General features: G+C 42.1%; 1 protein-coding gene across 4 annotated transcripts in view; it reads right to left on the minus strand.

Annotated features, from left to right (window-relative positions):
• The window catches only part of esr2a (estrogen receptor 2a), a 569,342-nt gene that overhangs the window by 131,208 nt on the left and 425,519 nt on the right, over positions 1–12,615 (minus strand). For all 4 annotated transcript variants that reach the window (XM_068038484.1, XM_068038485.1, XM_068038486.1 and 1 more), the window contains exon 4: positions 3,250–3,366. In XM_068038484.1, the coding sequence (XP_067894585.1) occupies positions 3,250–3,366 (117 nt within the window). The remainder of the gene's footprint in view (positions 1–3,249; positions 3,367–12,615) is intronic.

Genomic DNA, 12,615 nt, shown 5'->3' on the forward strand with positions numbered 1-12,615 from the left:
CAACATTAATCTCAGCCCACAGTGAGTGACCCTCACCCTGAATAAACAGCGACTCTGTACAGTTACACAGTGAGTGACCCTCACCCTGAATAAACAGCGACTCTGTACAGTTACAGAGTGAGTGACCCTCACCCTGAATAAACAGCGACTCTGTACAGTTACGCAGTGAGTGACCTGCACCCTGAATAAACAGTGACTCTGTACAGTTACGCAGTGAATGACCCTCACCCTGAATAAACAGTGACTCTGTACAGTTACACAGTGAGTGACCCTCACCCTGAATAAACAGTGACTCTGTACAGTTACAGAGTGAGTGACCCTCACCCTGAATAAACAGTGACTCTGTACAGTTACAGAGTGAGTGACCCTCACCCTGAATAAACAGTGACTCTGTACAGTTACAGAGTGAGTGACCCTCACCCTGAATAAACAGTGACTCTGTACAGTTACACAGTGAGTGACCCTCACCCTGAATAAACAGTGACTCTGTACAGTTACGCAGTGAGTGACCCTCACCCTGAATAAACAGTGACTCTGTACAGTTACACAGTGAGTGACCCTCACCCTGAATAAACAGTGACTCTGTACAGTTACAGAGTGAGTGACCCTCACCCTGAATAAACAGTGACTCTGTACAGTTACACAGTGAGTGACCCTCACCCTGAATAAACAGTGACTCTGTACAGTTACACAGTGAGTGACCCTCACCCTGAATAAACAGTGACTCTGTACAGTTACGCAGTGAGTGACCCTCACCCTGAATAAACAGTGACTCTGTACAGTTACGCAGTGAGTGACCCTCACCCTGAATAAACAGTGACTCTGTACAGTTACGCAGTGAGTGACCCTCACCCTGAATAAACAGTGACTCTGTACAGTTACGCAGTGAGTGACCCTCACCCTGAATAAACAGTGACTCTGTACAGTTACGCAGTGAGTGACCCTCACCCTGAATAAACAGTGACTCTGTACAGTTACGCAGTGAGTGACCCTCACCCTGAATAAACAGTGACTCTGTACAGTTACACAGTGAGTGACCCTCACCCTGAATAAACAGTGACTCTGTACAGTTACACAGTGAGTGACCCTCACCCTGAATAAACAGTGACTCTGTACAGTTACGCAGTGAGTGACCCTCACCCTGAATAAACAGCGACTCTGTCCAGTTACACAGTGAGTGACCCTCACCCTGAATAAACAGTGACTCTGTACAGTTACACAGTGAGTGACCCTCACCCTGAATAAACAGTGACTCTGTACAGTTACGCAGTGAGTGACCCTCACCCTGAATAAACAGCGACTCTGTACAGTTACAGAGTGAGTGACCCTCACCCTGAATAAACAACGACTTAGCACAGTTACACAGTGGAAGGGTGCTTTTCCGAATGGAGGGATGTGACTAGTGGTGTTCCGCAGGGATCAGTGCTGGGACCTTTGCTCTTTGTAGTATATATAAATGATTTGGAGGAAAATGTAGCTGGTCTGATTAGTAAGTTTGCGGACGACACAAAGGTTGGTGGAGTTGCGGATAGTGACGAGGATTGTCAGAGGATACAGCAGGATATAGATCGGTTGGAGACTTGGGCGGAGAAATGGCAGATGGAGTTTAATCCGGACAAATGTGAGGTAATGCATTTTGGAAGGTCTAATGCAGGTGGGAAGTATACAGTAAATGGCAGAACCCTTAGCAGTATTGACATGCAGAGAGATCTGGGCGTACAGGTCCACAGTTCACTGAAAGTGGCAACGCAGGTGGATAATGTAGTCAAGAAGGCATACGGCATGCTTGCCTTCATCGGTCGGGTCATAGAGTATAAAAATTGGCAAGTCATGCTGCAGCTGTACAGAACTTTAGTTTGGCCACGCTTAGAATATTGCGTGCAATTCTGGTCGCCACACTGCCAGAAGGACGTGGTGGCTTTGGAGAGGGTACAGAAGAGGTTTACCAGGATGTTGCCTGGTCTGGAGGGCATTAGCTATGAGGAGAGGTTGGATAAACTCGGATTGTTTTCACTGGAACGACGGAGGTGGAGGGGCGACATGATAGAGGTTTACAAAGTTATTAGCGGCATGGACAGGGTGGATAGTCAGAAGCTTTTTCCCAGGGTGGAAGAGTCAGTTACTAGGGGACATAGGTTTAAGGTGAGAGGGGCAAAGTTTAGAGGGGATGTGCGAGGCAAGTTCTTTACACAGAGGGTGGTGAGTGCCTGGAACCTGCTGCCGGGGGAGGTGGTGGAAGCAGGTACGATAATGACGTTTAAGAGGCATCTTGACAAATACATGAATAGGATGGGAATAGAGGGATACGGACCCCGGAAGTGCAGAAGGTTTTAGTTTAGGCAGGCATCAAGATCAGCGCAGGCTTGGAGGGCCGAATGGCCTGTTCCTGTGCTGTACTGTTCTTTGTTCTTTGTGTAATCCTTACCCTGATGAATTTATTTACTTCTTGAATACAATACCTGACTTTCCTACTGTCACGCTTTGTTGTAACATTTTTTGTGCAGTTTGTACTATGGAATCATTGTCCTGTTGATTTCCCGCTGTCACTTGAGGAGGAGATGGGCATGAGTCCTGGTGTCCATGATTAAAACAGGAGAGTTTGCTGGTGACTGACTCTGATCATCTGATTATCATTGGATTGTGCAGTGCAGTGACACAGCGAGGCTCATAGGATTACATAGAATATACAGCACAGGGACCATTCTGTCCAACTAGTCTGTGCCGGTATTTGTGCTCCACACAAATTTCCTCCCATTCAATCTACCTAATCTCAGCCTTACAATCGATCTTTCTATTTCCTTTTCCCTCATGTACTCGTCTACTTTTCTTCTGAAAACATCTAAACTACTTGCTTCAACCACTCCCTGTGGTTAGTGGGCCCACATTCTAACCACTCTCTGAGTAAAGACATTTCTCCTCGTTTCTCTATTGGATTTATTGGTAATTACCGGGTATTTACGATGCCTAGTTTTAAATCCTTCCACAAGTGAACACATTCTCTCCACATCTACCCCGTCCAACCCGTTCATCATTTTAAACACCTCAATCGGCTCTCCTCAAAATCTTCTCCTTTCCAAAGCAAAAAGTCTCATCTTGTTCAATCGTCTCTGATTGCTTTAATCTTTCAATTCCAGTACCATCCTTGTAAATGTTTTTTGTCCTTTGCCCGGATACCCCAAAACCCACCCCCTGGCCCCCTGGCCCCTCCCCTCTGCTGGGATTGAAATGGTAAATAGTTCATGGACTCACCAGATTTCATCATCCCAACTTCGTAGCACTTGCGGAGTCGACAGGCTTGGCAGCTTTTCCTTCGGTTCTTGTCTATCGTGCACTGGTTTGTTGCCGGGCAGATGTAAGCGTTGTGTCCTGAAACAAGAAACCAAATCCAATGAGCGGATGGAAGAGGAGTACGAAGGACCCTGCTTTGTTCCCGCCCCTTTCACAACCTCGGGATGTCCCAAAGCACTTTACAGCGAACAATGTACTGTATGTTTTGAAGTGTAGCCGTTATTATAATGTAGGAAATGCAGCAGCTGATTGGTACACAGCAAGATCCCACAAACAGCAATGTGATAAGCAGCAGATAATCTGTTTTAGTGAGCTAGGTTCGAGCAAGGGAGAACGCCTAAATTATGAGATGAAAAGAAACAAGGGAGCTTGACTAAATTCTGGGAGCAACTTAAATACTTAAAGGAGAAAAAAAATTGCAAGTCTCAAGGGAAAGGGCTGGAGAGTGGGACTAACTGGATAGCTCCGAAAGGGCTGGTGCAGACTCGATGGGCCGAATGGCCTCCTTCTGTGCTGCATCACTCTATGATTCTGTAACAATGTCTTCACAGTTATAATACTACTGCAAACTCATACCTTACTGAAAAATATTACGTCTGCACGCACTTCCTGTCTAAAATGCCAAACTTCCTGATATTTTTTGCAACACCTCTGAATCAACCTTTTAACGTGAGAAATTCCTGTCTCCACTTGCAAAACAGGAATGCCCTATGTCAACTGATCCTCAACACAATGGCCAGCATTTTACCAGCCCCCAGGTGGTGGGCTGGGAGAAGGTGTGGGGGGGGAATGTGGGCCTGTAAAACTGTGGGGAGCCGAGTTCGACTGGCTCCCTGTTGCGGTCCCATCACCAGGACATTATACCAGTGGCAGGACCAGCTGCAGATCAGCTCCCACTCCCAGGAAGAAGGCAGCCAATTAGCATAATTAGAGGCCCAATGAAGAGGCCACTGACATTTTGCTGATGGTGGGTGACCCTACTGCCCTGTGCGGAGGCCACCAACTTAATGGAGGCAGCCTCCCTGCAGCAGTCCGGGGGACCATAGGAGCCAGTGGTTTAATGGCCAAAGAGAGGGTCAAGGGTGCAGAAGGAAGCCCCCATGGCCTCAACGATCTCCCCGGGGGGGGTTTCCCCTCCAATCCTCGGCCCCCTGAATTATTTACTTCTTGATCTTACCTGGCCCAGCCCTCCAAAGATCTCCGCCCTGCCTCAGCAGCGACCAACTCTCCCAGTGATTGGGCCAGCAGCATCAGGCACCCTCCAATCAGGAGGTCGCCTGTGGTAATTTTGCCGAGTCGGTCCTGCTGCCGGCAATTATGGGCTCGGGACTCGTTTTCCGCCGTGACGTCAAGATCCCCAGGCTCCCGGTAAAATCCAGGCCAATAGCATTCTAGGCTTTGGTCACTGGGTTGGCATTATCGTCAACCTCTGCCCAGAAATAGCTCGAAATACTTCCTGAAAGTCTTTCCTTAGGAATATTTCTCCATGGTAACAAAAATTTCTCATCTTCAAAATAAGCTGTGACATATTATTTTCCTTCTTTGTTTTCCCTCAACATCAGGACATGTAGCCCATACGTAGATGTCGATTAATGCCCTTATTAAAGACATCAAGGGATTAGCATTCTCCAAAACGCTAGTCTTGTACTTGACATTTTTAACACTGATGGTTGAGTTCATAACACCATTTGAGCATGAACAACATATCTAATAGCCCAGGATACATCACTAGCAATCAGTTAGCTGAACTGAAGAAATATATTGCTGCAGTTGCTTAAAATAAAAGTGTTCTCAGGATACGGGTGAAACGGGCAAGTGCAGCATTTATTGCCCATCCTTTGGAGCCCCAGAAGAAGATGGTGTTGTCTCCTCCTCTCGAACCGCTGCAGTCTGCCAGGTGTTGGAGATTCTAGAATGATCTTAAACTTTTACATTATTTTGAAGGCCCTTTCGAAAAAGAGTGGCTTTGCATGAGAAAGAGAAGAAAAGGAGAGAATGTCCCGATGATAGACTTCTTTGTTCTACTTTCTGTAAACTTCAAAAGTGTATTGAGCGGAAAGAGAGATTGTGTTTTCAGCATGAAATTTTATTTAGTACAAACTACAAGGTACATTTAGAAGCAAATGCAAATTAGTGACGATTTCATCTTTGCCTTGAAGGCACTGGCAGTCTGAGGCCCATTCCTGAGTGTGCGCGATACACAACAGACAATGATCTGAAATAAAAACAAGGTCTGGCAGCATCTGTGGCGAGAGAAACAGAGTTAACGTTTCAGGTCAGTGACCTTTCATCAGATCCTTCAAAAGCAATGATCTGAGTGGGGCAGCCATTATCCCACAGGACAGCTTTGACGCTCCCTATTTTGGTATCAAGCTTGCACGGTGAGCAAATAGAGTCATAGAGTCGTACAGCGTAGAAACAGGCCTTTCGGCCCACCGCTGCCCATCTATACTAATCCCACCTGCCTGCATTAATTCCATATCCCTCGATGCCTTGCTCAGGAATGGAACTAAGGCACCACTTTTGGAACTGAAAAGTTCCCAGTCTACCTCAAATTACCCTGGAAGGCTAAGGTATCTCAAAAACTTGAGCAAAAGGTGAGGCTAGCCGCTGCACATTGCTACTATACAGTAGCAGAACAAGTGGCACTTTCTACTGACAGGATGTGCTGCCGAGCCAAAAAGACTTTCTGCCGACCACACAAATGAGTAATGTTGCATATGAATTCCAGTGTCAGTGCAATGCTAGGTATGTAGGCCTTATGTCCCAACAACTGGTGGATCATATCAAACAGCACGTCCATTTAGCTGTATGCAGTAGGCAGAGGACTGAACATACTCAACCAGCTCGTACTTGCAAAACGCAGATCACAGTGTCTAACGTTAGGTATGAATTCGCGATTGGACAGCACTTACTGAACCGCACTTACTGAACAATCCAGACTGTGCTAAGAATTACAACAACAGCCAATTTAAGATTATCAGTCAGGCTCACTTAAGCATGCTTGAAGCCAGATATAGTCATACACAGGGACCTCTGTAGGCAAAAGGAACATGTCTAGATGTTGCACCTTCCTTGAATTAAACAAACACATGGAGGACAAGAGTTCCCTGCTGCATTCTCCATGGCAACATCTCAAGTAGATTCGACTTGCCAACCAATCAGCACCCTTTTGTCATGCAGCATAATCTGTTTCTCCCTTTGAAATTTGGCATTCTTGCGTCTGTCCTGATGAGTGCAAGATGTAAAACTTCCACAATATGTGTCTTTCATCAAGACATTGTATCAATTATATCACACATCATGTGTTATGGGTATAACACTGAATATATCATATAACATACTGTGCATTACTGGGAAAAAGCATATGTTACTAGGTATAAAACTAAATGTTATACAACAACACAACAGGCGTGAGTGGTTATAACAATGTATATTAGATAATAACACTGTATATTAAAGGGTATAATACGGTATATTGTATACTTGCACACTGTGCGTTACTGCGTATAACGCTGTACAAAATGTGAAATAAAACACCATGCGTTACTGAGTAAATAGTATAATAACACACTGTGCTTTACTGGGTATAACACTGTGTATATTATATAATAACACAAAGTGCGTTACCGGGTGTAACACTGTGTATATTGTATAATAACACACCGTGCGTTACCGGGTGTAACACTGTGTATATTGTATAATAACACACTGTGCGTTACCGGGTGTAACACTGTGTATATTATATAATAACACACCGTGCGTTACCGGGTGTAACACTGTGTATATTATATAATAACACACCGTGCGTTACCGGGTGTAACACTGTGTATATTATATAATAACACACCGTGCGTTACCGGGTGTAACACTGTGTATATTATATAATAACACACCGTGCGTTACCGGGTGTAACACTGTGTATATTATATAATAACACACCGTGCGTTACCGGGTATAACACTGTGTATATTATATAATAACACACAGTGCGTTACCGGGTATAACACTGTGTATATTATATAATAACACACCGTGCGATACCGGGTATAACAATGTGTATATTATATAATAACACACCGTGCGTTACCGGGTGTAACACTGTGTATATTATATAATAACACACCGTGCGTTACCGGGTATAACAATGTGTATATTATATAATAACACACCGTGCGTTACCGGGTGTAACACTGTGTATATTATATAATAACACACCGTGCGTTACCGGGTGTAACACTGTGTATATTGTATAATAACACACTGTGCTTTACTGGGTATAACACTGTGTATATTGTATAATAACACACCGTGCTTTACTGGGTATAACAATGTGTATATTGTATAATACCACACCGTGCTTTACTGGGTATAACACTGTGTATATTGTATAATAACACACCGTGCGTTACCGGGTATAACACTGTGTATATTGTATAATAAAACACCGTGCGTTACTGGGTATAACACTGTGTATATTGTATAATAACACACCGTGCGTTACCGGGTATAACAATGTGTATATTATATAATAACACACCGTGCGTTACCGGGTGTAACACTGTGTATATTGTATAATAACACACTGTGCGTTACTGGGTATAACACTGTGTATATTGTATAATAACACACCGTGCGTTACCGGGTATAACAATGTGTATATTATATAATAACACACCGTGCGTTACCAGGTATAACAATGTGTATATTGTATAATAACACACCGTGCGTTACCGGGTGTAACACTGTGTATATTGTATAAAAACACACTGTGCTTTACCGGGTGTAACACTGTGTATATTGTATAATAACACACCGTGCGTTACCGGGTGTAACACTGTGTATATTGTATAAAAACACACTGTGCTTTACCGGGTGTAACACTGTGTATATTGTATAATAACACACCGTGCGTTACCGGGTGTAACAATGAGTATATTGTATAATAACACACTGTGCTTTACTGGGTGTAACACTGTGTATATTGTATAATAACACACCGTGCGTTACCGGGTGTAACACTGTGTATATTGTATAAAAACACACTGTGCTTTACCGGGTGTAACACTGTGTATATTGTATAATAACACACCGTGCGTTACCGGGTGTAACAATGAGTATATTGTATAATAACACACCGTGCGTTACCGGGTGTAACACTGTGTATATTGTATAAAAACACACTGTGCTTTACCGGGTATAACAATGTGCATATTATATAATAACACACCGTGCGTTACCGGGTGTAACACTGTGTATATTGTATAAAAACACACTGTGCTTTACCGGGTGTAACACTGTGTATATTGTATAATAACACACCGTGCGTTACCGGGTGTAACACTGTGTATATTGTATAATAACACACCGTGCGTTACCGGGTGTAACAATGAGTATATTGTATAATAACACACTGTGCTTTACTGGGTATAACAACGTGTATATTGTATAATAACACACCGTGCGTTACCGGGTATAACAATGTGTATATTGTATAATAACACACCGTGCGTTACCGGGTGTAACACTGTGTATATTGTATAATAACACACCGTGCGTTACCGGGTGTAACACTGTGTATATTATATAATAACACACCGTGCGTTACCGGGTATAACAATGTGTATATTGTATAATAACACACCGTGCGTTACCGGGTGTAACACTGTGTATATTGTATAATAACACACCGTGCGTTACCGGGTGTAACACTGTGTATATTGTATAATAACACACCGTGCGTTACCGGGTGTAACACTGTGTATATTGTATAATACCACACCGTGCTTTACCGGGTATAACAATGTGTATATTGTATAATAACACACCGTGCGTTACCGGGTGTAACACTGTGTATATTATATAATAACACACCGTGCGTTACCGGGTGTAACACTGTGTATATTATATAATAACACACCGTGCGTTACCGGGTGTAACACTGTGTATATTGTATAATAACACACCGTGCGTTACCGGGTGTAACACTGTGTATATTATATAATAACACACCGTGCGTTACCGGGTATAACAATGTGTATATTGTATAATAACACACCTTGCGTTACCGGGTAGAACAATGTGTATATTGTATAATAACACACCGTGCGTTACCGGGTGTAACACTGTGTATATTATATAATAACACACCGTGCGTTACCGGGTGTAACACTGTGTATATTATATAATAACACACCGTGCTTTACCGGGTATAACAATGTGTATATTGTATAATAACACACCTTGCGTTACCGGGTATAACAATGTGTATATTGTATAATAACACACCATGCTTTACCGGGTAAAACAATGTGTATATTGTATAATAACACACCTTGCGTTACCGGGTGTAACACTGTGTATATTGTATAATAACACACCGTGCGTGACCGGGTGTAACACTGTGTATATTATATAATAACACACCGTGCGTTACTGGGTGTAACAATGTGTATATTGCATAATAACACACCGTGCGTTACCGGGTATAACAATGTGTATATTGTATAATAACACACCGTGCGTTACTGGGTGTAACAATGTGTATATTGCATAATAACACACCGTGCGTGACCGGGTGTAACACTGTGTATATTATATAATAACACACCGTGCGTTACTGGGTGTAACAATGTGTATATTATATAATAACACACCGTGCGTTACTGGGTGTAACAATGTGTATATTGCATAATAACACACCGTGCGTTACCGGGTATAACAATGTGTATATTGTATAATAACACACCGTGCGTTACTGGGTGTAACAATGTGTATATTGCATAATAACACACCGTGCGTGACCGGGTGTAACACTGTGTATATTATATAATAACACACCGTGCGTTACTGGGTGTAACAATGTGTATATTGCATAATAACACACCGTGCGTTACCGGGTGTAACACTGTGTATATTATATAATAACACACCGTGCGTTACTGGGTGTAACAATGTGTATATTGCATAATAACACACCGTGCGTTACCGGGTATAACAATGTGTATATTGTATAATAACACACCGTGCGTTACTGGGTGTAACAATGTGTATATTGCATAATAACACACCGTGCGTGACCGGGTGTAACACTGTGTATATTATATAATAACACACCGTGCGTTACTGGGTGTAGCAATGTGTATATTGCATAATAACACACCGTGCGTTACCGGGTATAACAATGTGTATATTGTATAATAACACACCGTGCGTTACTGGGTGTAACAATGTGTATATTGCATAATAACACACCGTGCGTGACCGGGTGTAACACTGTGTATATTATATAATAACACACCGTGCGTTACTGGGTGTAACAATGTGTATATTGCATAATAACACACCGTGCGTTACCGGGTATAACAATGTGTATATTGTATAATAACACACCGTGCGTTACCGGGTATAACACTGTGTATATTGTATAATAACACACCGTGCGTTACTGGGTGTAACACTGTGGATATTGTATAATAACACACCGTGCGTTACTGGGTGTAACACTGTGGATATTGTATAATAACACACCGTGCGTTACTGGGTATAACACTGTATATTGTATAATAACACACCTTGCGTTACTGGGTGTAACACTGTGTATATTGTATAATAACACACCGTGCGTTACCGGGTGTAACACTGTGTATATTGTATAATAACACACCGTGCGTTACTGGGTGTAACACTGTGTATATTGTATAATAACACACCGTGCGTTACTGGGTATAACAATGTGTATATTGTATAATAACACACCGTGCGTTACCGGGTGTAACACTGTGTATATTGTATAATAACACACCGTGCGTTACTGGGTATAACAATGTGTACATTGTATAATAAAACACCGTGCGTTACTGGGTATAACAATGTGTACATTGTATAAAAAAACACCGTGCGTTACCGGGTATAACAATGTGTACATTGTATAATAAAACACCGTGCGTTACTGGGTATAACAATGTGTACATTGTATAAAAAAACACCGTGCGTTACCGGGTGCAACACTGTGTATATTGTATAATAACACACCCTGCGTTACCGGGTGTAACACTGTGTATATTATATAATAACACACCGTGCGTTACCGGGTATAACAATGTGTATATTGTATAATAACACACCATGCGTTACCGGGTGTAACACTGTGTATATTGTATAATGACACACCTTGCGTTACCGGGTATAACAATGTGTATATTGTATAATAACACACCGTGCGTTACCGGGTGTAACACTGTGTATATTGTATAATGACACACCTTGCGTTACTGGGTATAACAATGTGTATATTGTATAATAACACACCGTGCGTTACCGGGTGTAACACTGTGTATATTGTATAATGACACACCTTGCGTTACCGGGTATAACAATGTGTATATTGTATAATAACACACCATGCGTTACCGGGTATAACACTGTGTATATTATATAATAACACACCGTGCGTTACCGGGTATAACAATGTGTACATTGTATAATAAAACACCGTGCGTTACCGGGTGTAACACTGTGTATATTGTATAATAACACACCTTGCGTTACCTGGTATAACAATGTGTACATTGTATAATAAAACACCGTGCGTTACCGGGAATAACACTGTGTATATTGTATAATAACACACCTTGCGTTACCGGGTATAACAATGTGTATATTGTATAATAACACATCGTGCGTTACCGGGTATAACACTGTGTATATTATATAATAACACACCGTGCGTTACCGGGTATAACACTGTGTATATTATATAATAACACACCGTGCGTTACTGGGTATAACACTGTGTATATTATATAATAACACACCGTGCGTTACCGGGTATAACACTGTGTATATTGTATAATAACACACCGTGCGTTACCGGGTATAACAATGGTTACATTGTATAATAAAACACCGTGCGTTACCGGGTATAACAATGTGTATATTGTATAATAACACACCGTGCGTTACTGGGTATAACAATGTGTACATTGCATAATAAAACACCGTGCGTTACTGGGTATAACAATGTGTACATTGTATAATAAAACACAGTGCGTTACCGGGTGTAACACTGTGTATATTGTATAATAACACACCTTGCGTTACCGGGTATAACAATGTGTACATTGTATAATAAAACACCGTGCGTTACTGGGTATAACAATGTGTACATTGTATAATAAAACACCGTGCGTTACCGGGTGTAACACTGTGTATATTGTATAATAACACACCGTGCGTTACTGGGTATAACAATGTGTATATTGTATAATAACACACCGTGCGTTACCAGGTGTAACACTGTGTATATTATATAATAACACACCGTGC

Source organism: Heterodontus francisci, chromosome 9, assembly GCF_036365525.1.
Source record: "Heterodontus francisci isolate sHetFra1 chromosome 9, sHetFra1.hap1, whole genome shotgun sequence".
NCBI classification, from domain to species: Eukaryota; Metazoa; Chordata; class Chondrichthyes; order Heterodontiformes; family Heterodontidae; genus Heterodontus; species Heterodontus francisci.